General features: G+C 39.4%; 1 protein-coding gene across 1 annotated transcript in view; it reads left to right on the top strand.

The window, feature by feature from the left end:
* The window catches only part of MDGA2 (MAM domain containing glycosylphosphatidylinositol anchor 2), a 574,798-nt gene that overhangs the window by 496,485 nt on the left and 50,526 nt on the right, over nt 1–27,787 (top strand). The window contains exon 11 of the mRNA XM_070738239.1: nt 21,205–21,382. Coding sequence (XP_070594340.1) covers nt 21,205–21,382 — 178 coding nt within the window. The remainder of the gene's footprint in view (nt 1–21,204; nt 21,383–27,787) is intronic.

The raw sequence follows: 27,787 nt of genomic DNA, 5'->3' as shown, positions 1-27,787 counted from the left end.
TTCTTAGCCTCTCATGAAAGCCTCCAATTAATGTAGCTTTTTTCTGTTTTCTCTTTTGCTTTTGAGAAAGAAAGCTGTAAGCCCTCCCAATTTCCTCGCTGCAACTGTTTCACTTCCATTTAGCGTGTTTTGTAAAAGCAATACAAACAACAGACATAGATCGTGGCCTTTTGGGGTCCGCTGGTATTGCTAATTAACTGGCACTTTGACATCCAGGTTTGGCTAGAAATATTGGTCCCATTCCATTAGCTTAAACAAGATGTTTCCGGACCACAAAGGGGTTTTCTGCATGTGAAATCAGTCTCCAAACAAATACAGATCAGTGGTTAGCTTATTATTCTAGATAATGCTAAAGGGATATAATTGTTGTGATTCATTGCCTAGCCATACTGTAGGGCATAATATATTAAGCTGCTCAAACACCTATACAGATACATATCTGTTCAGTTGTTTAAAAAAACAGGACACGAAATTGACTTCGAAACAATTAAATTAATCTCCAAAACAGAACACCTATACAAAAGAATAATCATGGAAGCCATAGAAATAGAAAAATACCCCCTCAATATGAATAAACATGATAACACCTCCCGCCTACCACAAATTTGGAAGCCAGCCTTAGCCAAAAAAACAATGTCAAAATCACAACTCTGCCATGTCAATCGTCTAATCAAATGTGATTCCACCAACCAATCAAATCATTAAAACACAGCCACCCAATCTACTTGCAACATTTGAACCAGAACTCCACCCCCACCACTATTTATAAAGAAAAAACGGCAGTTGCAAACAAACCAAATTCAAAACATATTCCATATTCAAACCATATTCAAAGCAGCACAAAGCCAATAACTTCAGCCTGATGATGGCGCATGTGATTTTGCTAAAACATCGCAAAGACACTCAAAGTATTACACAGGAAAAAACCCGAACTCACAACAATCTTTATATATATATATACCCAAGAAAATCTACAAAAACATATATATATATAACATTTATATATTGTATAAAATACACAGTAAAACTAATAAAAAAGAATAATAAATTAATAAAATAGCATAATGAAATAATCATCCACCCCCACCCCAGTGACACTATATCACTCTGCATTCCCCAGGCCCATTGGCAGAACCAGGTCTTCAGCACTTTCCTGAAGAGTGTCAGAGTGGGGGGCCATTCTAATTTCCAGGAGGATAATGTTCCAGAGAGAGGGAGCCACCACGGACAAGGCCCTCCTTCATCCCACAAGTTGTATCTACCTAGGGAATGGGACCCACAACGTTCTTTGCCTCACCGCTCTGGATATATGGAAAAATGAATAAAAAGGGTTGGAAATTTGTACTACAAGGTGCCATCCAATGCAGGAAGAACAATCACTAAATTACTAGGCATGCTGGATCATCATACAAGCAAGGAGATAATTACAGCAATGCTGTAGAAGGCTAACCTGCTAGTTTTTCCTTTCCCACTGTGAGACTTGTATCTGTTTAGCCATGAATAGAAAGCACTCCAGATTCTATCAGAGATGAATCATTTGATCATTCAATCATTCTTGAAATTCTTAAACAGTTCATATCTGTCTCCTAGCTGTTCATTGAAAGAGCGAACACTGAACATATGTCAAGCGTTTCTGATAAGCTAGCAAGTTATTTGTAAATTTTCAAATCTTCTTAGGTTTCAGTGACATCTTCCTCCATCGCTCCAAATTTATTGGACCTACATTATTCACAAAAGGCTCCCCATCCCCCCGAATATTTTTTAAAAAAAACAAACTGTTGTAGAAACAAATCAGGAACATTTGGTTGCTCGTTCCAACCATCCAATGAAACTGTTGGAACAATTAATACCTAAAAGAATGTTCTGATATGCAAGTCTTATAGAATTGAGCAGGCTGAAAAAGTATGGCTTAAGTTTCAGATATCAATACAGGTAGTGTTCAACTTAATTGAGCAATAATTGTGAATTTCCATTGCCAAGTAAAGCAGTTATTAAATAAGCATGCCAGTGCTATGACTTTATGGTTGTTAAGTGAATCATTCTCATAGCTATGGGAATGGTTCTTCCCGTGGTTATTGCTGTATCCGCATAGTAACAGCCGGCCGCTTAGAGGCGCGCCGCCGATCCCCATCCAAGGTGCTGATAGAGCGCGCAAGCCCCAGTTACAATGTAAGCGGGAAAGTTTCTCTGTATTGATTGGTGACTGCCTCAGGCAGAGTGATATATAAAAGCCTGTACCTGCCCCGTTGGCACGCATCTTGATTAAACTACCATGCTTAAATAAAGGCCTCAGTTATTATACTGGCGACGAGGATTCGACCCTGACTTTACGGATTTCTTAGTCCATATCTGCAGTAAGTGAGAATGTCTGTACAGCTTACTTTTCCCCCTTTTAACCCACAAGGGGAGACGTGGGACTCTTATGTCGCCCGGTTCGATTGTTTTTTTATTTCAAATGGGTATACCGAGATTTCGGGGGACCGCAAAAGATCTTATTTTCTCGGTTTCTGCGGTCCCGAGATGTTTGAGACGGCCAGAGCCTTGTTTGCTCCAGTCTCAATACATGATGTGCCTTGGCAGACTTTCCTGTCAACTCTTCAAGACCATTATGCCCCGGCCCCATCCCGCTGTGCCCGAAGATACGTATTCTATCAAAGGAACCAGGCGGAGGGAGAATCGATTAATGATTTTGTGGCCGCTCTCCGCCGGGCAGCTTTATATTGCGAGTTCTCTGACCTGAACGATTATTTACTGGACAGACTAGTGTTCGGAGTCCGGGATGGCCGCCTAAAGCGGCGCATTTTAGCCACCTGGGACTTAACTTTTCAAACGGCGTTAGCTGAGGCTCGTGCTTTTGAGCTGTCCACCCAGTCACTGGCAGCCATGGACAGCTCCGTGAACACTACAGCCAAGGGGCCTGCCGTGCCGGAGAAACCTAAAGCCGCTGCGGAGAAAGAGGATTGCAGCGAGGCTGAGGAGGAGGAAGTTTGCCGGATGGGGGCTTCCCGGGGTTGTGAGCCTCCTGCTACTCGCCCCCGTCCCCCTCTATCCCCTTGCACAGGGTGTGGAGGAAGCCATTTTCGGTCTAATTGCCCTTTTAAAGAAGCGGCTTGCCGGCATTGTGGTGCCAGAGGCCACATTGTGAGGGTCTGCCGTTCCCGCAGGTCCCCTCCAGCCGCTTCAAGGGAGCAGAGGGAGTCCCAAGGGTTCAATCCCCGCTGGCAGAGGAGATTTTCTTCAAATAAGAGGGAGGATTGCAACGCGGTTTACAGCTGTCCGCGCCCAACAACCACTTATGTTAGAGAGATGTCGGACTCGGCGGGAAAGATCTCAGTGACGGTTCGCCTCGGGGACGTGACATGCTCCATGCAAGTGGACACAGGCTCCGCACATTCCTTGGTTTCCTGGGCCACGATGAAGAGGTGCATGCCTCGTCTGAGCAAGAGTCGCCTACAGCCTTGCAATGTGACCTTACGGGACTACCAGGGGGGCCCTATTCCAGTTCTGGGGGAGGGCAGATTCCCTGTCAGATTCAAGTCGTTCGCGGGCAGGTTACCTCTTATTGTGGTAGACGGGCCATTTTCCAACCTTTTGGGTTTAGACTGGTTCAAGTCTCTGGGGTTGTCTGTCTCGGAGGTCAACGCTGTTAAGGGGGGGTCTGTGTTTAACGAACTAGCTAAGGAATTTCCTTCAGTATTTGATGACAAGCTGGGCTGTTACACCGGGACCCCGATCTCTTTTAGCCTCGACCCCAAAGTGCCCGCTGTGCGGCTGAAAGCCCGCAGAGTGCCCATTCCCCTCAGACCAAAGGTTGATGCTGAATTAGACCGGCTGATTGCCCAGGGGATGTTGGAGCCGGTTGACCAGGCGGTTTGGGAGACCCCACTGGTCATCGCTTTCAAAGGGGATGGGGGTTTAAGGTTGTGTGGAGACTACAAATGCACTGTCAATAAGGCTCTGGCTCACCACTCATACCCGCTCCCAGTGGTGCAGCAGTTACTCCACACTCTCGGAAATGGTAGGGTCTTTGCCAAGCTCGACCTGTCCCAAGCTTACCAGCAACTCCCCATTGACCCCATGACTGCAGAGGCCCAGGCAATCATCACACATCGGGGGGTTTTTAGATGCCATAGATTGCAGTTTGGGGTCTCTATTGCCCCTGGAATATTTCAAGGATTAATGGAGTGTTTATTATATGGGCTGGATGGCATGGTGCCCTACTTTGATGATGTCCTGGTCTCTGGGAGTTCCAAGGACGAATTGCTACGGAGGGTAAAAAAGGTACTGAACAAGTTTCAAGAGGTGGGGCTGAAACTTAAATAGAAAAAATGTGTCTTTGGGGTTTCAGAGGTTGATTTCCCGGGGTTTAGGGTGGATGGGAAGGGTATCCATCCCACCCCAGAGAAAACGAAGGCAATCTGGGATGCTCCCAGACCCCAGTCGAAGGAGGAGCTGCAGGCCTTTCTGGGGCTTTTGAATTTTTATGTGGTCTTTATTCCGCATAAGGCTTCGGTGGTGGAACCGTTGCATCGGCTGCTGGACATGCGATCTGCCTGGCGCTGGGGGGAGCGGGAAGAATCCTCATTCAGAGCGGTCAAAGGGATACTCACCTCGAATAGTGTCCTAGCGCAATATTCCCCAAGTTTGCCATTAGTTCTCACCTGCGATGCCTCCTGGTACGGAGTGGGGGCAGTCCTCAGCCATCGATTGCCAAATGGCTCTGAAGCCCCTTTAGCCTTTTTTTCCCGGACCCTGGCCACGGCGGAAAGGAATTACGGGCATATCGACAAGGAGGCTTTAGCCCTAATTGCTGGGGTCCGCCGTTTCCACAAGTATTTATATGGCAGGTACTTCGAATTGGTCACTGACCATCAGCCGTTATTAGGGTTATTAGCAGGTAACCGCCAGAGCCCCACGGTATTGTCCCCACGCATGACACGTTGGATTGTGTTTTTGGCCAATTATACCTATACCTTAACATACAAACCTGGCCGTCACATTGCTCACGCTGACGCTCTCAGCAGGTGCCCCCTCGCAAATATTTTGGCAGACCCCGCTCCAGCTTGCTCAGTCTTAGCTTTGTCTGCGGGGCCCTTGGCTTTGGCCGCCCCAGAGGTGGCCAGGGAGACAGGTAAGGATCGAGTGTTGGCCCAGGTGAGACAATGGGTTTTGAGAGGGTGGCCAGCCTCTGCTCCAGCGGACGTTTATGTTTCTTTTTTCTGTTGCCATAGTGAGTTTTCGGTTGAAAGAGGAACTCTCCTGAGGGGAGGAAGAGTGGTCATTCCGGCTAGACTGCAGAATCAGGTACTGACACTGTTGCACAAAGGGCACCCTGGCATTGTAAGAATGAAGGGTCTGGCTAGGGATTACGTCTGGTGGCCAGGTATAGACAAGGATGTCGAGCAACTGGTCGCAGGTTGCTCAGAATGTCAAGAAGGACGGTCATTTCCTCCGCGGGCAGAGCCTTTGGCTTGGGAGCCACCATCTGGCCCATGGACATGCTTGCACATTGACTTAGCTGGCCCCTTCATGGGACACACCTTTCTGGTCACAGTAGATGCCTTTTCCAAGTGGGTGGAGGTGGCTCAGTTAAAGTCCACTCAGTCCCAGGAAGTTATAGACTCCCTGATGGCCCTTTTCGCCACGCACGGGTTTCCGGACCTTCTAGTTTCGGACAATGGGCCGCAATTCACTTCTGTGTTATTTGAGTCTTTTTTTGGGAGCTGCAGGCATCCGGCATGCATTGTCCTCGCCGTGGCATCCAGCCAGTAATGGCCAGGCGGAACGGGCAGTTCGTTCAGTGAAAGAGTCCCTTTAAAGATTGCATCAGGGCTCGTGGAAGAAGCTGGCTGAGTTATTGTTAGTCCAACATTCGACCCCTTGCGTAGCCACAGGCAGGACCCCGGCAGAACTTTTGATGGGTCGCAAACTACGGATTGTTCTGGATAGGCTGCACCCGGGGTACACAGCAGCTGTGCATTGGCCGGAAGCTACGGGGAGAGAGATATCTGTGGGAGACGCAATGTATGCCCGCGATTACTCCGGGCATAAGAGATGGGAGAAAGGATCAGTATGCAAGGAGCTTGGGCCCCGATCCTACGAGGTAGAGCTACAGGATGGTCGGATTTGGAAGAGGCACCTAGACCAAATCCGGCGGGACAAAGGGGAAAGTTGCGAGGAGCCAGGGGTCACTGGAAGTCCGGGTAAGAGTTTCGTGGAACAGTTTTCAGCTCCAAGGAGATCTGGGGAAACGGCCGCGGCTGATGGCCAGAGTACGGAAGAGCCGCCGAGTTTACAACCTTGTGTTTTGCCCTCTGTAGAGCCCAGGCGATCCGAAAGGATCCATCGCAGACCACTGTATTTACAAGACTATGTTTGTGCTAACCGAAGGGATAGGAGTGCTGTATCCGCATAGTAACAGCCGGCCGCTTAGAGCCGCGCCGCCGATCCCTATCCAAGGTGCTGATAGGGCGCGCAAGCCCCAGTTACAATGTAAGCGGGAAAGTTTCTCTGTATTGATTGGTGACTGCCTCAGGCAGAGTGATATATAAAAGCCTGTACCTGCCCCGTTGGCACGCATCTTGATTAAACTGCCATGCTTAAATAAAGGCCTCAGTTATTATAGTTATGACCATTCACGTGGTCATAAAGTGAATCTGGCTCATAGAAACATAGAAGACTGACGGCAGAAAAACACCTCATGATCCATCTAGTCTGCCCTTATACTATCTTTTGTATTTTATCTTAGGATGGATCTATGTTTATCCCAGACATGTTTCAATTCAGTTACCGTGGATTTACCAACCGCGTCGGCTGGAAGTTTGTTCCAAGGATCTACTACTACTTTTTCAGTAAAAAGGCCTTATGAAGTGGTACTAACATGTCATATGACCTTGACTGTATCCCTCTGTTAATGAGACCTAGGGTTGTGTTGTGGGTTGTTGTTGGGGGGTTTTTTGCCTTAAATTTAATGGATTGTCTACTAGAATTCAACAAGCCCTCTCTCAGGTACTGCTATTGAGCCAAGTTTCCTCTGATCTGTATCTGTACATTTGTTTTTTTTTTCCCTAAGATTAAAAACCTTGCTTTCCTCTACATTGAATTTGAATTCTCTCATGACTGGGAGAATGTCAGAACTATCATTAGTGTGAGGACTAAGTGTAAGTAACTGTTTTCAGTGCCATTGTAACTTTGAATGTTTGCCAAATGCATTGTTGTAAGTCAAATATGCCTGTATTCTATATTTATTCATACTCTACAAGTATGCAAGTGGTAATTTTCTGTCCTTTCTTTGTGACACATGCACAGCAGGTAGCAGACAAGAATGATGGAATTAGTTGAAAAACAATGAGAAGAAAAGGAAGGGAAAGGGGATCTCCATGTAATAATAAAGATTAGAAATGATGGAGAAATCATCAGTTGTATGCCATTATTTAAGAAATGTGTTTTGCAATTTTTTAAAAAATATATTCAGAAGCGTACAAGTTAGAGAAAAGGGCATACAAACATACATTATATTAGAGCCTATGGTTTTCACGGAAGCAGATCCGTTATGAAAAATAGCAGATAAAAGTTTGCATATTAAGAGAAATATGCATGAAGTACAACATAAACATTTGTGCCAATTTACTTCTTAAAAACAGATATGGAAGTAGGATGGGATATACAGTAGTTTAAATTGAACAGCTAAAGAATAGAATGAGAATGAGATAAAATCTTACCAATTGGATGCTTCTAAATAGATTTCACCTTTGTTTGGTTTTCCAAGGAAATGTTTTATTCATTTCTTTACTTAGTTTTTGAAATAGTAAATAGTAAAAAGAAAAAGATTTTTTATGCATTAAACAGATTCACTTTGATATTCATAAAAAGGATCAAGATCTTACATGAGTTGTCCACATCTAAAGTAAAGGTCAATGACATGTCCTCTGGTACTTTTGTACTATTTAGAAGAACTAAACAAGAATGTCCAGTTTCACCCTTGCTTTTTAATATCTACATGATACCTTTTTGACTCTGTTATTGAGCAACACAGAGAGATAGTACATAACTCAGCTGAACACAAATTGGCTTTATTTCTAGATGACTTTCTTCTCTCTCTTTTTATTTTATTTTATCCTACTATTCCAGTGTTGATTCAAATGACAGATGCCTTTAATAAAATAGCATGAATACTGGTCCAAATAAGAATTTATGCCAATAGTGGGAAAATATAGTTATTCATTCATTTAAGGAATAATAATTCCACATTTCTACCAAATCCATTTAATAATGATGATGATGATGATGATGATGATGATGATGATGATAAATAATAATAATAATAATAATAAATAATAATAAATAAATAATAATAATAATAAATAATAATAATAATAATAATAATAATAATAATAATAATAAATAATAATAATAATAATAATAATAATAACAATAATGCCGCTTGGCGGGACTCAGGGGAAGAGCCTTCTCTGTGGTGGCCCCGGCCCTCTGGAACCAACTCCCCCCAGAGATTAAAATTGCCCCCACCCTCCTTGCCTTTCGTAAGCTACTTAAAACCCACCTCTGCCGTCAGGCATGGGGGAACTGAGATATTCTTTCCCCCTAGGCCTTTACAATTTTATGCATGGTATGTCTGTATGTATGTTTGGTTTTTTATATTAATGGGTTTTTAATCCTTTTTAGTATTGGATTATTTTGTATACTGTTTTATTATTGTTGTTAGCCGCCCCAAGTCTCCGGAGAGGGGCGGCATACAAATCCAATAAATCAAATCAAATCAAATCAAATAATAAAAACCCTTCTCTGAAGACTCGGAGGTATTAGTAGCATGCAATATAAATAAAATATGGAGATACGTTTTTTTTCAGATACTTATAGATGAAAGTTATTAAACCTCAACCTTTGAGGAAAGGTGAACACTCAAAGTGAATATTACTTCCAGATTAATTTATATGATGAGAGGAATTCAGTTCATATATCTGGAATATATTTTGAGAAAGATAATCTTTCTTTAGAAATTTTCCATGGGGTTCTTCAACTCCGAGAATATCTTTACAGAAAATGAAATTATCTGTAAAGCCAAATTACAAGGGGAAAAAAGAATCTATATCCTTGTGTATCGCAGTATCTGTAATAATATAACTCATAATAATATATAACTTCTTTGTTCTGGCTTGTTTTTTTTTACTTTCAAGTACTTTTATATGTTTTTTTTCTCTTTGAGAATATATTCATTCCAGTTGTTTTTCAAGCAATTGATAGAAATTTTGCTCTAAACACCAAGCCAGCTTATTTTAGCAGAATTAGTTGGAACCAGCAAACACTCATATTTTTCTTCAATTTTCTTCTCTTTCCTTTCTGTCACCTAAACTGTCATAACCAATTGTTGCCATATGAGGGAGATGGGCAGCATATAAATGGAATGAATGAATGAATGAATGAATGAATGAATGAATGAATGAATGAATGAACGACTTTCTTTACTTTCCACCAGTTATGGATTACTTCCAATGATATATAGGAAAAACGTGTCATTATTCTTGGTGCTTTCTGAGCTTGGATATTTTCTTGAGGACATTTTATCACCCAAAGTAGCTAACATCATGAGTGTTAGTAAAGAGTGGGGTTTGCTCTCAAACTCCACTCTTATATTCTAGTGGCTTGCTCTGTCAGTATTGGTAGGAATGGTCTTGGAGGTTCTTTGGTTGGGCTGTTTACTATTTATGTATTTATTTATTTATTTTGTCAAGTATGTATTGGCAATATACAAAAATATAACAATATTTATATACTAGTACATGATACCAGTGAGAGAAAAACATAAGGACAGGGGACGGTAGGCACACTAGTGCACTTGTGCACGCTCCTTACTGACTTCCTAGTGACTATTGGTTTGGTTGGCAATTCTTTGATTATGGTATTTTTTACTTCTTGACTGTTGAGCCAGTGTTAATCTTGGTGTTAATATATTATTTATTTATTATTTATTTATTGGATTTGTATGCCGCCCCTCTCCGGAGACTCGGGGCGGCTAACAGCAACAATAAAGCAGTGTACAATAGTAGTCTGATGTTAGAAACAATTAAAAACCCATTAATATAAAAAAACCAAACATACATACATACATACATACATACATACCATGCATAGAATTGTAAAGGCCTAGGGGGAAGAGGGTCTCAATTCCCCCATACCTGACGGCAGAGGTGGGTTTGTTCATATGTTCATCTGATTGATTGATTGATTGATTGATTGATTGATTTGTCTTTTTGCTTTTTTGTTTGTTTGGTGTAGATTTCTGTTTTTCCATCTCAGTGTGCAAGTAGACACGTTTGTATTTGTGGAAGAAGTACCTCAGATTTCATTTAAATCTTTAAAGGTCAAGAACAGTACTTAGAATTGAACTCCTAAACAAATGTTGATACATTTGATTTTCAAACTTTGAAGACTCAAAAGAATAGCAGAGAAACATAGACAATATGTTGTTTGAAGTCTACTCCATGGCTATAAATACAGTGGGGGGGGGACTCTGTGAGGCTTCAAACAGCATCTTTTTAAGAAACCCAAAGTCTTCCTAAAATCAGATGGGACCTCAAGGACATCTTTACCTTTTCAACAAAAGTGTTTCACTTTATCCTTCCTTCAGGAAAGATTTAGACTTCAGAGTCTAGTTTACTGCCTGATATTTCCTGATGATTTCCTCTCCCATTACTTGGTTTGATCTTATTTATTTTATTTATTTATTCATTTGTCCAATACACAAATACATAGGAAGAAAAATAGACATGTGATAATATAAAAGAGGGTGAAAGTGAACTTAGAGGAGAGGATATATGAAAGGAAGAGAATATATAAGATAGGTGAAAGAAAGGAAAGACAATTGGACAGGGGACGAAAGGCACTCCAGTGCACTTATGTACGCCCCTTACTGACCTCTTAGGAACCTGGAGAGGTCAATCGTGGAGAGTCTAAGGGAGAAATGTTGGGGGTTAGGGGTTGACACAATTGAGTCAGGTAATGAGTTCCACGCTTCGATAACTCGATTGTTGAAATCATATTTTTTACAGTCAAGTTTGGCGCGGTTCGTATTAAGTTTGAATCTGTTGCGTGCTCTTGTGTTATTGCGGTTGAAGCTGAAGTAAACTATGGTTTAAACTATGGTAGATCAGTCAAGGTTGACTTGATGCTGCCAGTTGCTGTGACTTTGAACCATTATCCTAAACTAAAGTACATTTTCCACAGCCCTTAGTATTTTGCTTCTCCTCAAAATTGTGTCCAAGACTGTGACAGCAACAAGAATTGTATCTGGAGGTCCTCTACCATTATGTTGTTTATTTTGATGGCGGATCTTCTGGTGATGGAATACATTTATTTAAAACAGGGTAGACTAAAAAAATATTCCAGAGGGAGATGGGAATAGATGAATATATACATTCAATCGCTAGAGTTCTTTGGGGGGAAATAGGATTGGCAACCAGTTATATTCCTGTTTACATAATATTTGTTTTCAGTCATAACATCATAACATTTTCAGTACTGCATAGTTAAGATGCATTCATCAAATTATCTGATATTATTTTAATGCTAGTATTATTTTAATGGTAGGGTTAAGAAAGAGATGGAAACAGGAGCAATTTAGAAGAATGGATAAATTTGAAGTCCTTGCCCCCTTCATCCCACCGCCCCTTGGAACTAAGATAGCTGGGGTATAGCTTATGCTTGTTTCTTAATACAACATATGCTATAAGGGGCACTAATATCACAAACCAGTTTCCTAAGAGGCCAGTAAGGGGCGTACATAAGTGCACTGGTGTGCCTTTCGTCCCCTGTCCAATTGTCTTTCCTTTCTCTCATTTATCATATATATTTTCTTCCTTTCATGTATCTTCTCCTCTAAGTTCACTTTACCCTTATATATATTACTACATGTCTATTTTTCTTCTTATGTATTTGTGTATTGGACAAATGAATAAATAAAATAAATAAACCATTTTACTTCTGGGGATGAATCTACTTCAATTGGGAAGCTTGAAATCAGTTGGTTTGGAGACAGAAGTGGTCTATCAAAAAGGACAAGATGGGGCTCCCAAATGCATGTTCAAAGCTTTGGGTAATACAAATGCAGCCTCACACCAGTAAGTCACTGGAGGCCGACCAAACTAATATGTCCTGCCTCCCTGTGTTTGGGGCGGGGAGGGATTGATACAGCTCTCAAGAAACTCATTGGTGTGATCTTATCATGACAGGGGGACCAAAGAATGCATTTCAAGCCTGGGCCCTTTTTTGTCTCTAAACTCCTAAACTTTACTTTTCTGTCTGGAGGATAGAAGGAAAAGGGGTGGACATGATCAAAAAGGGGGGGACATGATCGAAACATTTAAATATGTTAAAGGGTTAAATAAGGCCCAGGAGGGAAGTGTTTTTAATAGGAAAGTGAACACAAGAACAAGGGGACACAATCTGAAGTTAGTGGGGGGAAAGATCAAAAGCAACATGAGAAAATATTATTTTACTGAAAGAGTAGTAGATCCTTGGAACAAACTTCCAGCAGACGTGGTAGATAAATCCACAGTAACTGAATTTAAACATGCCTGGGATAAACATATATCCATCCTAAGATAAAATACAGAAAATAGTATAAGGGCAGACTAGATGGACCGTGAGGTCTTTTTCTGCCGTCAGACTTCTATGTTTCTATGTTTCTAAACTCCTAGCTTTTCCTGTCTTATTTATTTTTTATTCAGAATAAGATCGCCACGTTGTATAGCCATGTTCATATTTAAGTAGAACCATACCTAGTAAGGATATACCTAATAAGCTTCAGAGACATAAAGCAACAAACTCAGCAAAAATATGCAGGTTTCATAAGATCAGAGAAGGGCTTCAGAGTAGCCAGATGTAATCAAATGTAGCCTGGATTTCTAACCTAGGGGAGAGTGAATTTCAGGAAAGCAAATGACGACTCAGTTTAGGTAGTTTGTGTGAGAGAAAGAAGACGGAAACCTTCTTTCTCCCTAGTTCCCAAAATATTTATAGGAGGCTAGCATGCTTTAGTTTGGCAAGATTCTGTGTGTGGGTGAGGAACAATAAAGCCATCTGCGTGAAAGAATCACATGTCTTTCAACGTTTTGGAAGCCTTGCACCACTCTCACCCTTCAAAGAAAAATGAACACCTTGCCACTCTATGCAACAGGCACACAGGAGTGATTGGATGAAGTGACCCACAAAATAGTTTACACAACCCTAGTAGCCATTGTGTTACTAATTCTGTGATAATATAGACCAATAACCAGAGAAAAGAATCCCAATCTGAGCCTTCAAAAACTTACTAGAGTACTGTAAGGGCAGTACTGTAATACTGTCAGAAGGGAATAATTGAGTACATTCAGAATAATTTTATTTAATTAATTTTAATTGCATCCATTAAGGCAGTGTTTCCCAATCTTGGCAACTTGAAGATATCTGGACTTCAACTCCCAGAATTCCCCAGCCAGCAAACGCTGGCTGGGGAATTCTGGGAGTTAAAGTCCAGATATCTTCAAGTTGCCAAGGTTGGGAAACACTGCATTAAGATACATTAAAATTGAGTTTTAATGTGACCAAGACCATTTATTTGTCTTTGTTTCACCACTTTTGGGTGGATAACAATGGCACATCATTAAAAGGTCAAGTATGACCCACAATGTCAAAAAGATTACTTTTCTAATTGAGAGCTTTGAAAATACATATTTTTCTAAGGCACCACTCTTAGAGAAATGAATATATCAAATTAAATAAAATTTATATTACAAAGTATGCCTTGTACAAAATTATCTGTAAAGAGTACATCAAACAAATAAAAACCTAGTGTATAAAATTGCATAGAAAAAAAGAACTGGAAAACAGTTTGAAGCGATTACTCCGAGTTTTCTTTCTTGCCCTTTTGTTGAAGAGGCCTAAATCATGTTTTTTATAACAGTTTGTTGCTGCAAGTGTGGTGCTGGTTTATCCTATTGGTGTTGTGAACTAATGTCTTTTATCATCACGCATCTACAAAAAGTTACAATTCTTTAAATCTTGATAAGTTTCAAATGTTGAGCACACAGTGTGTTGGAAAATTAGACATCCTTAACCCACAATACTTGCTTTAAAACCTTGCTAACAGTCCTGCAGATTTCAATAGTGGTACATAATAGGACAAGTCCAGGGCATGTGAATTAATGAACTCCTGAATTACATTTGTAACAGCAGTTATTTGCAACCAATGTTTATTAAAGATTCTCCGAGGTGTTAATATATTCAGATCAAAATGACCCTGCCAAAGAAAATTATTTAATATACTATAAATTCACTTACTGTGGTATGAAGGAATAAAAATAGAAAGACTCATAAAATGCAAAAACTAAATTAAGCATCTCCAAGGAAGAGCTGTCTAACCTCTGCTACATTCAGGGTAGGAGAGTCCATCATATCTTAGTGAAATTAACCATGAAAGTGACCTTGAGCCAGTCAATCTCTCAGATTATTTATTTATTTATTTATTTTGTACAATACACAATGAGGGTTTTAGTGGGTATATATCTATATACACATAGTAAAATACATGATGAAGGTTATAGAGGAGATACTCATAGTAAAATATATCTAAGAAATAATAGAAAAGAAGATATAGTAATAGAACATATCAATGAAAGAATAGAAGAAGAGAGATAGGAATAGAAGAAAGGTATAGGAGATATAGGAGAGCAATAGGACAGGGGACGGAAGGCACTCTAGTGCACTTGTACTCGCCCTTTACTGACCTCTTAGGAATCTGGATAGGTCAAGTGGAGATAATCTAAGGGTAAAGTGTTGGGGTTTTGGGGATGACACTATGGAGTCCGGTAATGAGTTCCATGCTTCGACAACTCAGTTACTGAAGTCATATTTTTTACAGTCAAGTTTGGAGCAGTTAATATTAAGTTTAAATCTGTTGTGTGCTCTTGTGTTGTTGTGGTTGTAGCTGAAGTAGTCACCGACAGGCAGGACATTGCAGCATATGATCTTGTGGGCAATACTTAGATCTTGTTTAAAGTATCTTAGTTCTAAACTTTCTAGGCCCAGGATTGAAAGTCTAGTCTCATAGGGTATTCTGTTTTGAGTGGAGGAGTGAAGGGCTCTTCTGGTGAAGTATCTTTGGAATTTTCAAGGGTGTTAATGTCTGAGATGCGATATGGGTTCCAAACATATGAGCTGTATTCGAGGATGGGTCTGGCAAAAGTTTTGTAAGCTCTGGTAAGTAGTGTGAGATTGCCAGAGCAGAAGCTACGTAGGATTAGGTTTACAACTCTTGAAGCCTTCTTGACTCCCACTTCACAAGTTTGTTGTGGGGAAAATAGGAGGAGAAAAATGTTTTGCATATCCTTGCCACTTTGAGTTATTTGCAGAAATAATAAAGACAAGATACAAGTAAATAAATGATTCATCTTCAAAAACCTAGGACTTGACCCTTTTAAATTATGGTCCTGCTCCTTTGGAATAGCTTAACCCCTATACCCACCCCCTCTTACAACATTATTGGACAACTATTCAGAAACCCATATGGGAATCAAAAAGGTCATGCTACCTCAAAGAGTGAGTGTGTTTGATTATTTATAATTTTATTGATTTATTATAGTGTTTAATTTCTGATACTCGTTCTGTAAAGCCAGACAGAGTTTCTGGAAGTTCAATACGATGTAAATTTACAATGAATGAAGAACAAAGAAATAAATAAGCATTCCATTATCAAACAATTTTTATTACTGGGTCATGTTCAAAGATTCAACTATAATCAGACTTCCTTTCACTTAAAATCCATCTTAATCATGAATATTGTATCATACCCCACATACTTTAAAACAAATCTAAATAATTTTTCATTTGTAGCAAAACAAAAGGTAAGTTCAGATTTAGTACATGAGAGCTCTTGTGGAGCAGGGATCATGTGAGTTTAGATCTCTCTTAATAAATGGACACATTTATTCGGCTGAACAAAAGTGGGCCCTCCCATAACATTATTATTTTATTATTATTTATTAGAATTATATGCCACCTCTCTCCGGGGACTCGGGGTGGCTTAAAACATATAAAAAGATAGTATACATTGAGATACAGTTAGTTTGAATTAAAAGTTACATTTTAAAAAGTTACAGCCGAGGTGGCACAGTGGGTAGAGTGCAGTACTGCAGGCCACTAAAGCTGACTGCTAGATCTGTAGGTCACCGACTCATCACCGACTCAAGGTTGACTCAGCCTTCCATCCTTCCGAGATAGGTAAAATAAGGACCCGGATTGTAGAGGTAATATGCTGGCTCTCTTTTTTTAAAAAAAGTGCTATTGCTAAAATGCTGTTATACCCTTTATTAAAAATAAACATCAGCCACCCTGAGTCCACGGAGAGGGGCGGCATATAAGTCCAATTAATAAATAAAATAAAAACAAAAAAACTTATTAAAATACACACATATCCATTTATACAACGTCTTTATACATTCATTGGCCAGGGGACAGAGTCTAATAACCCCAAGCTTGGCAGCATAGGTGAATCTTTAGACTCTTTCGGAAGGCGAGGAGGGTAGAAGCAATACGAATCTCCGGGGGGAGCTGGTTCCAGAGGGCCGGGCCCCCCACAGAGAAGGCCCTTCCCTAGGTCTCACCAAGTTGGCCTTCTACAGGTCCCATCAACTATTATTATAGTTGACAACCAAGTGACAGGACCTGTAGAAGGCCAACTCTATGGGACCTAATCAGTCGATGGGATTTGTGTGGCAGGAGGTAGGTAATCTGTAGGTAATCTGGTCCCATGCCATGTAGGGCTTTATAGGTCATAACCAACACTTTGAACTGAGTCCAAAAACCAATTGGCAGCCAATGCAAACTGCGGAGTGTTGGAGAGATATGGACATGTCCGGGTAGTCCCATGATTGCTTGCGTGGCTGCAAGTCTTCGGAGAGGGGCAGCATACAAATCTAATTAATAATAATAATAATAATAATAATAATAATAATAATAATAATTCTGCACAATTTGTAGTTTCCAAACACTTTTCAAAGTTAGACCCATGTAGAGAGCTTTGCACTAATTGAACCTCAAGGTGATAAGGGCATGAGACTCCCTGTCCAGGTAGGGCCCCAACTGGTGCACCAGGTGAACCTGGGCAAACGTCCCCCTCACCACAGCCGACAAATGATGTTCCAGGGTCAATTGTGGATCGAGGAGGATGCCCAAGTTTCGGACCCTCTCTGAGGGGGTCAAAAGTCCCCCCAGCCAGGGTAATGGATGGACAGATGGAAATGTCCTTGGGAGGCAGAACCCACAGCCACTCCGTCTTGTCAGGGTTGAGTTTGAGTCCATTAGCACCCTTCCAGACCCTAACAGTCTCCAGGCATTAGAAGAACCCTAAAAAAATACTCATTTACATCTTCTGTGGTTTGGATCACATGTTTAACTCTTGTGATTGTGATTTCTGATGGAACTTTCCACAATCCTAAAGGCCCAGTTTAGACCTGAACTTTTATTTTTTTTATTTATTTACTTACTTGCTTACTTATCAAAACATGTACAAGATAATAGGTATGGTATAAATATAAACAAAAGCAAAGTAGGTATAAGTAAATTTGGACAGTAGGACAGGGATGGTAGGCACATTGGTGCGCTTATGCACGCTCCTTACAGACCTCTTAGGAATGGGGTGAGGTCAACTGTAGACAATCTAAGGTTAATTTTGTCATCTCAACATAAGAACCTTTTAATCAAACATCAGAGTTATCAGAATCCTGATCAACACTTTTCCTAGAATAATTTCTAATCTAGTTTCTATGTGTCAAACCACTAACATGAATTTATAAAGTAATCTGATAGGACACCAGATATATATATACAATAACAAATTTGAGATCGTTTCTGTCTAATTCAACAACCCTATTATCCATATATAATAGCATCAGATGGCCTCTTCTGTTCTTTGCCAATCAATATTTTCATATTTCTAATAGTTTATAGTTTATAGTTTATTAGATTTGTATGCCGCCCCTTTCGGAAGACTCGGGGTGGCTCACAGCATAGCAATAATACAATACATTACAAATCTAACAATAAAAAATTAGATCCATTTAAAAGACATTAATAACATAATAAAACACCTAGCTATGCAGTCATACACATTCAACATAATCTATCATGCAGTAAGGCCAAAAATATAATAAAAAGGGGAAATTATCCCCACGCCTGGCAACAAAAGTGGGTCTTGAGCATTTTACGGAAGTCGAAGAGGGTGGGGGCTATTCGAATCTCTGGAGGGAGTTGATTCCAGAGGGCCGGGGCCGCCACAGAGAAGAGTCTTCCCCTGGGTCCCGCATGCATTCAACAGGGCTGAATGCCAAATTAAAAGGGAAAAAAGAAGCTACATCTTTCATGTGTATCGCAGTGTAAGGTTTATTAAGTAAAGACATACAATTAGTAACCACATGTGATTTTAGAAACTAAATAAAACACATTGATCCAGAATATAAACTCTGGGAGAAGCTAATACAAACCCATTTTGGAAACTTTTAAGGAGTTATACCAACTCCTTCTACTCAGAAGAAAATAATGACTTTTGGATTTTGAGTTAATGCAAGCATATAAATTAAACATAGCAGCTGCATGAACAAACTAAACAATGGGATAAGAAAACTTTATAATTTGGAAAAGAGTGGGTGGCTATTGATAGGATTTGTGTATACCAGCCTTCCCAAACCTGGCAACCTTTACAAGTGTTCCTATTGTGAGGCTGTCTATGTATTCTGGGTTCTCTAGTTCAAAATCTCACCTACAAATCTCACCTACAAAATCTCACCTACAAAAAGATATTGACAAAATTGAACGGGTCCAAAGACGGGCTACAAGAATGGTGGAAGGTCTTAAGCATAAAACTTATCAGGAAAGACTTAATGAACTCAATCTGTATAGTCTGGAGGACAGAAGGAAAAGGGGGGACATGATCGAAACATTTAAATATGTTAAAGGGTTAAATAAGGTTCAGGAGGGAAGTGTTTTCAAATAGGAAAGTGGACACAAGAACAAGGGGGCACAATCTGAGGTTAGTTGGGGAAAGATCAGAAGCAACATGAGAAAATATTATTTTTCTGAAAGAGTAGTAGATCCTTGGAACAAACTTCCAGCAGACGTGGTTGGTAAATCCACAGTAAATGAATTTAAACATGCCTGGGATAAACATACATCCATCCTAAAATAAAATACAGGAAATAGTATAAGGGCAGACTAGATAGACCATGGGGTCTTTTTCTGCCGTCAATCTTCTATGTTTCTATGTTTCTAAAATATCTGAAACTGCCATGCTAAAGAAAGCAAGTATAGAAAAAAGGCCAATGGAAATCTTGTCAACAATTTAGAAATGCCTCATTTACTTTTTAACACTTAGCATTTAGACTTATACAGTGTTTCACAGTGCTTCACAGCCCTTTCTAAGCAGGTTACAGAGTTAGCATAATTTGGCTCCTCATTATATTGACCTTGGAAAGATAGGAGGCTGAGTCAACCTTGAGCTGGATGAGATTTGAACTGCCAAATTGCTGGCAGCCGGCAGTCAGCAGAAGTCGCCTGCAGTACTGCACTCAAACCACTACGCCACCATGGCTCATCTTGAACAAGAATATCTCCAATATGTCGTATTTTGCATAATTTAAACAATGAAATTTGAGATGTAGTATCTATATAGGATAGGGAGAATATGTCTGTTTAAAATTATAGAGTGATCCTGCCAACTGAAAGATATGGAGTGGAAAGATTTTATGGACTCTGACAAATGGAATTGTTTTGTCTGGCTTGCACTTTGGTTCCTTGTACAAATTAACATGGAACAAAGCAGTTGCTGAATGAGTTTATTTCTTTAAAAAAAAGTACACACACAGCCATTTCTTTCATTATTGGCAAATCTATAATAATAAGTTACATTGGTGTTCTTCCTATATCAGACTTGAAGAAAACATTCCATCACTGAAAGACAAAAACTGCCAAGAATGCTTAAAATATATGAAAAATATTGAATGGCTTGTCTCACATTTATTTACTAGTAACATTGATAGAACAAAGAAACTGCTGTCCCGAATCAATGTTTATGTTTCTATTTGTAATAAGGTTGGAAATAAGGAGAACAATTCAGGTCAGATTGAACAGTATAAAAGAAGGAATATAGAGCATGAGAAAGATCAAAAACTGTAAACCAGAAAATATGTTTGTATGTGAAGTTACTATACTTACAAAGATAACTATTTCTAAACGTATTTGTTTGGGCCCCATTTATTTCAAAGTTGTGTTTCCCGAAACAATAACATGTTGTGGCTCTTGTTGATCTTCTTATATTTAATTCAACCTTTCCTATACATGTTCAACACCAATCAATGGTGCTCTGGTTCAGATCAGATATTCTTGTCCCTGACTGAGAAAAAGAAAAGAAAATAAAAGGGCAAAAAAAAATCATTCAGTGGTCTTATATTCATTCTCAAAAATTAGTTCACCAAAATCTAGTGAGAATTCATAATTATGGCTATACAGCAGTACCTCTATTTAAGAACGCCTCTACTTAAGAACTTTTCTAGATAAGAACCGGGTGTTCAAGATTTTTTTTGCCTCTTCTTAAGAACCATTTTTTACTTAAGAACCCGAGCCCGGAAAAATTTCCCAGGAAATTTGAGAGCGGCACAAAGGCCTGGCCAGTTTCCTGCCATTCCCCCTTTAATCCAGGCTATCTCGGGCTTTTCTGGGCTGCCAGAGGAGCCTTTCAGTGGCTTTCGCAATCCAGAGCGAACGAAGCATTTTCCTTTCTCTGGGCGCTTGGAGAGGGAATAAACCTCTGCCAGTGCCCAGAGAAAAGAAATGCTCCCTTCACTCTGGGCAGCAACTGTCCTTCTCCTCTCCTTCCTCCTCTTCCTCCCACCCAAATTCCGAGCTTTTATTTCTTTCCAAATGGGTTTGCACGCATTATTTGCTTTTACATTGATGGCTGTGGGAAAAATGGCTTCTACTTACAAACTTTTCTACTTAAGGACCTGGTCACGGAATGAATAAAGTTCTTATGTAGATGTACCAATGTATTTATGTTTGCCCATTTATTGTTGCATATGTCATCCTAGGAGTTTGCATGATGGCATGTGTCACCCCCCCCAAAATTACCAACTTCTTTTTTCCTGTGTCTTCTTCTAGGCTGGGCAGCAACGCTGGTGGGAGCAGGAAATTACTGTGAATGGGAAGATCCAGAAAGGAGAATTAATAACCTACAACTTGACAGAACTCATCAAGCCTGAGGCTTATGAAGTTCGGTTGACCCCGGTCACTATTTTTGGAGATGGAGACGCAACCATTCGTGTAATCAAGTACAGTGGTAAGGGGAGAAATCAGAGTTTTCCTTTTGCAAAAGAGAGCGAGAGAGAAAGAGAGAGGGCTTGGGAACATAAGTCCCAAAGTCTGACTTCCAGCCTTCCAAACCTTGATGGGAGAGGTTGGGGCATCTTGGATTCCTACTCTAGTCTGATAAATTGTCCCTCCTGTTAGTGTTTTTTAAATATTGTTAATGTGCAAAATTAAAGCAGGTAATTCCTAGTTTATATAATTATATAATTCCTAGGAAGATATATATATATATATATTGAAGTTGAATATATAAAACTATATTCAAAGCAGCATGAAGCTAACAACTTCAGCCTGATGGTGGTGAATGTGATTTCACCGAAACGTCGCATAGACACTCAAAATATTACATGGGGTAAAACCCGAATTCAGAACAATCTACATACATATACCCATGGAAATCTACAAAAACAAATATATATATGTGTGTGTGTGTGTGTGTGTGTGTCACATGTTTTCGCTGAATTTGAAAATTAAGGGAGATTAGGATAGATCTATTTCAGCCTTATTTTGGCCTCATCAGCTAGCCATACTCTCACACTGGGATTTGAACTTGCAGACTTTATATATATGCCTTTATGCATGTATGTATGCATGTATGTATGCATGCATGTATGCATGCATGTATGTGTGTGTGTGTGTACATATACATATGCATATACATATACATATACATGGGTCTTTTCCCATGTAAGGTTGATAGACTCTTAGCAACATTTTGACGAGGTCCCACTCATTATCATCAAGCTGTTGTCTTCGATTTTGTACTTGGACGAGCACAAAGCCAAAGACAACAGCCCGAAGATGATGAATGGGACCTTGTCGAAACATTGCCAAGAGTCTATCAACTTTACACAGGAAAAGACCAGCATAATATATATTCGACACAGAAAACATGTAGCCCTTCCCTGGTACAGAGCTGAAGGGATTGGATACTGTAGCCTAGAGGTTAATTCCCTGCCTTACAAGGCAAAGGCTGCAAGTTCAAGTCCCAGTGAGGGCATGGCTAGCTGATGAGGCCAGAACAAGGCCGAAATAGATCTATCCTAGTCTCCCTTAATTTTCAAATTCAGCAAAAACATGTGACACATACAGAACATAGTTTGCCAGCTATGAATAAATTAACTGCCTTGGAAATGGCCCTGGATTAGGCCGAGAGGCAAAAAGGAAGCTGTGATGCTCCTTCAATATGCCAGGGTGTAGCCTAGAGGTTAATTCTCTGCCTTAGAAGGCAAAGGAAAATGTTCAAATACAGAAGTATCATGTGTATTATGACCATACACTGTTTCTTACATTTTTGTTGTCGTTGTTGTTTTTGTTCACTAAAATTCTCCCTCCTTTTTTAAGGAGCCTATGAATTTATTCAATCTTGACTTTCTCAGTTTATATTGTTGTATTCATTCTTTTTTTCATTTGTTTTGCTATACTGTCCTTAATTCTGTCTATATGGAAAACTGCTAAATGTATCTTTTGCACTGTCCCTTATTCCCTTATACAATTCATATTTATTGATTAAACATTTATTCTTAACCCAATTTATTCTTGTTTTACCACACACACTTGTTAAGTATCCCATTCCCACTGCATCCAATTTACTTTTATGTTTGTGGTAACAAACCCAATTTTCATTTCCATATAACATTTCCATATTTTAAAATTTCTCCTTCTACATTACTATTAAAAAAAAACATTTTACACAAATTCATCTACTTCATCTATCCTGTCCAGATCAAAATTTTCAGTTGGTTATTCCATTTTCCTTATTATCTTTGATTATATTAATTTTCAGTTCCACATTACATCGTGCACTCTAACACATTGAAAACAATTTTGGTTCTCAATCAGTTCTCAACACATTGAAAACAATTTTGGTTCTCAATCATCCCCCACTACTTACGTGTTTAATAGCACCATAAGCGTTATGATATAGCCAAGAGGATATTGCACATAGTTCAGAAAATAAGTTAGAAAGGAATGTAGGCTTGGAGCGGAAGCTAAAAGGAACAAAAAGGAGTTGGGATGACTGTGGTGCTTGTAGAGTATGATGAGACAGTAATTTATTTATTTATTTGCTTGTTTCAACATTTGTGCCGCCCAATTCCAAGGGACTCGGTAAGAAGTGATAGGGAACATACATGGCTTTTCAACTCTTACTTCATTTCAGAGTTCTTCCCAAAGGAAATTATGTGGTTCTATGCTCAAATGAAATTAAGTGGGTATAAATATGTAAATATGAATGATTTGAATAGGGACTTTGTGATTGTATGAAATAATACAAATATTACTGTAATTAATTAATATGTACTGTATATTATTATAGGATTTCATGACATATCTCATGTAGCAATGCAGAAATACTGAATATTTGCTGATATCACAATTTTTTGGGGGGTAGTTGTTGTTTTCCTTTGTCTCTTTTCGGTATGTATTTGTTTATTTTAAAATATATTTGAAAACGAATAATTTTTGTTCAAAAAAATAAAGAAATTAAGTGTGTAGAGCAGTGGTCCCCAATGTGGAGTCCATGCCCCACAGGGGGGCAATTTGATTTTTAATGGGGGCAATTGGAAACTTGTTTAAATGGGGTTTTTTAGGTTAAGAGTAGGAGTTCACTTTTTGAATAATAAGAATTATATATCATGGCGGGGGGGGGGGTCAGAGTTTTAGAGATTCTTAGGTGGGGCATGGCTAAAAAAAGGTTGGGAACTCCTGGGGTAGAGGTAGATAAATAAAGGTAAATAAAAAAGGTGAATAAAGGTAAATAAAGGTGAATTTAGGTAAATTAAAAGGTGATTAGGAAGCACTTTGGTACCATAAAGAGGTTAAGTCAGTGGTGGGCTGCAACCGGTTTAACAACCGGTTTGGTGATCATACGCACATGTGCCTAATGTGCTTGTGCACAGCGTTCAAAATAGAGCAATTTGAAGCTCAGCTGCTTACCTTCTAAGGCAGTGATTTTCAACCTTTTTTGAGCCGCGGCACATTTTTTACATTTACAAAACCATGGGGCACATTGAGGGGGGGGGGGCGGCTAAAAAAATATTGGACAAAAAAATTCTCTCTCTTCCTCTATTTTGCTCTATTTCTCTCTCCCTCTTTCTCTCCCTTCCTTTTTTTCTCTCTCCATCCCTCTTTCTTTCTCTCTTCCTTCTTTCCTCTTTTTTGCTCTCTTTCTCTCTCCCTCCCTACCCCCCTTTATGTCTTTCTCTCTCCCACCTTCCCTCCCTCTTTCTCTCTCTTTCTTTCTTTCTCTCTCTTGCTCTCTCTTGCTTTCTTTCTCTCTTGTTCTCTTTCGCTCTTTCTTTCTTGCTTTCTCTCTCTTGCTTGCTTTCTCTCTTGTTTTCTTTCTCTCTTGCTTGCTTTCTCTTTCTCTCTCTTGCTTTCTTTCTCTCTCTCTTGTTTTCTTTCTCTGAGCTTCGCGGCACACCTGACCATGTCTTGCGGCACACTAGTGTGCCACGGCACACTGGTTGAAAAACACTGTTCTAAGGCATGCATAAGTGCACCAGTATGCCTTCCGTCCCCTGTCCTAATGTTTCTCTTTTACTAGTATCATGTATATAAATATTGTTATATCTTTGTATACCACCAATACGTACTTGACAAAACAAACAAACAAACAAACAAGGCAGCCCCTTTAAGCAGAACAGCAGAGGCACAGAAATCAGCTGTGTCGTACTTATCAGCTGAGCCAGAAAGAAGGACACTACTGGTTCGCCCGAACTGGTCTGAATTGGCAGCAGCCCACCCCTGGGGTAAGTCTCCAGATTGAAACACATTACAGGTGATAGCCCTGAAGGACCTGATAGATATCATTCGGGAGTTCCATTTCTGAAATCTCCAAGAAACTATGTGAGAATTGATCTAGTGCCAAATAACCAGAGAAGGTTAAATCTTCTGTCTTCACATAGGGAAAAAAGAGATCACTGATAAATACAAACTGGACACATTGATGTTGACCTACTACAGCCTACTGTTGTAAGCCGCCCTGAGTCCTCAGAGAAGGGCGGCATATAAATCTAATTAATAATAATGATAATGATAATGATAATGATAATAATGATAAGGTTGATAAACTGCCTGTCTAATGTAACACTGCATTACTCTTCCCAAAGTTAGCATATTTTCTCTCCTTTCCATCAATTTTTGCCAGACCTCTTCCCCAGCATACTTGGAGAATATTTTATTGTTAAGTTTATTTTTCATTGCTATTTCTGTGCCACTGCATTCTACAACAGCTGAAATAGCTAATTCCGTTGTACATTTCTCATTCAATTTTTGTTGTTTTTCCTCTTTGTTTAACAATAATGGTATTATTTCAGTTGTCACGCACAGGAGGCAATCTGCCTGCATACATTAAACAAGTGATTTTCTAAATTAGGTAACAGCAGATTCCAGCAATAATTTATCAAGTTAATTCTCGAAAATGAGACTTTTTGCAAGTGGTTAATAATCAAGAATCTTAAAACAATATGGGGGACACACACACAAAGAAGCAGCCATATTCCATGGTTGTGTGGGTATACACTTTCTCCCCAAGGGAACTTATCAGAATGTGAAAGGGATGGATGAATTATGCTTCTTTGTTGAAGCAGTATGTTTTAACTCTTCCCCCATCTTGCATCTCTATTTAATGTGGAGTTCCTTAGTGGAAAACACAAGATTTATTTATTTTTATTTTATTTGTCAAGTACATATTTGTAATATTCATAGATATAACCAGTGAAGGGCTGCAAATTGTTTTACTATCACACTGTGGGCGTGGCTTATTTCGTGGGTGCGGCTTGGCAGCCATGTGATGGGTTGGCTTAAAGGTCATGTGACTGGCTTACACGTGGCCAACTTGACATCACCCACATCAAGGGTTTGGGTTAGGGTGCCTGGCCTCTCCTCTCCTCAAAGAGATACAATTTCCCTATCTATTTACTATTGCTGAACATCCAAAACATGCTATTTAGTTCTATGAATATATGTTATATGTGTACATACATATTACACACAGGCACACAAAAATATACACTATCTACTATATAAACTATATGTGTATATACACACGCACAGGCACATGCACAGCTCTTCTAAAATTATACACATTCAATCTCATTTACTGCAATAGAAAAAACATACCCAAAGCCCAGAAGGGAAAAAAAGAAAAAAATTCAATTTTTTTCTACCAGTTCTGCGTACCTGATCATACCCATAGGAGCCCATCACTGGATATAACCTTTTTTGTATACATAAGATGGGTAGTGATAAGAGGGAGCAATTGGACAAGGATGGTAGGCACGCTGTATTTATCCTGCTCTGGTTGATGTGACTAATAGGAAAGACGGCTTAGAATAAAACAATCAGCGGACCTTCTAGGCCACTACCCAATTACCCAAACATAGGAAGAATTTTGTCTTGTGTTTCTGGAACTATTTTTCTCATAATCCCAAGTTTTGCCCCATTTCAGAATTCAGTCTTGCTTTTCTTAGCTTCTCTCTACACCAAATCTGGTCCTTTGTTTCAATTTCTGGAGTTACAAACTCCTGAGTAACTTTACATAATTTCTTTCCCACATTATATTTCTTTAGATTTACTGCAGGAAATCTGACCCAAAAGGGGAAAAAAATATGAGTTCCTTTTAAGGTAGTGTATTTCTTGATAATACAAGATTAGAAAGCTTGTCCTTCGTTGGTTTATTCCAGGAACAGAAGAACTTGGCTTAATATCCCTCTTGAGTATGAATAGTGAAAATATGGGCGATTAGAGAGAATTTGCTTTTTAATTTAACCTCCCTCTTTTCAATACTGCTAATGTAAATGAGTAAGTAGAACAATCTTAAAGGCTTTACTACTTAAAGAAACATCAGTTGCAATTTTAATTTTCCAATCTTCTGCTTAGAACTGGTGCTTGATGTAAATAAATAAAAACTGAGAAGAATGTTGATCTCAAACACAATTGTTCATATCCATTATATTTAAAAGGAATTCATCAGATCCTTAAGTCCTAATATTTTCAATGCAGTTGGGAACTAAATTATAAACTTAGCTTGACATCAGTTGTAGTTAAAATGATGGAGACTCTACTCAAAAAGAGGATAAATCAGCATCTAAAAAACAATAACTTATTGGACCCAAATCAGCATGGCTTTACTGAAGGCAAATCGTGTCAGACTAATCTCATTGAGTTCTTTGACTATGTCACAAAGGTGTTGGATCAAGGTGGTGCCGTGGATATTGCCTATCTGGACTTCAGCAAAGCCTTTGATACGGTTCCACATAAAGAGCTGATAGATAAATTAGTGAAGATTGGACTTAATCCCTGGATAGTTCAGTGGATTTCAAGCTGGCTGAAGCATAGACATCAGAGAGTTATTGTTAATGGCGAGTATTCT

This window comes from Erythrolamprus reginae, chromosome 1 (genome assembly GCF_031021105.1).
Source record: "Erythrolamprus reginae isolate rEryReg1 chromosome 1, rEryReg1.hap1, whole genome shotgun sequence".
NCBI classification, from domain to species: Eukaryota; Metazoa; Chordata; class Lepidosauria; order Squamata; family Dipsadidae; genus Erythrolamprus; species Erythrolamprus reginae.
This window is presented reverse-complemented; position numbering and strand designations above follow the sequence as displayed.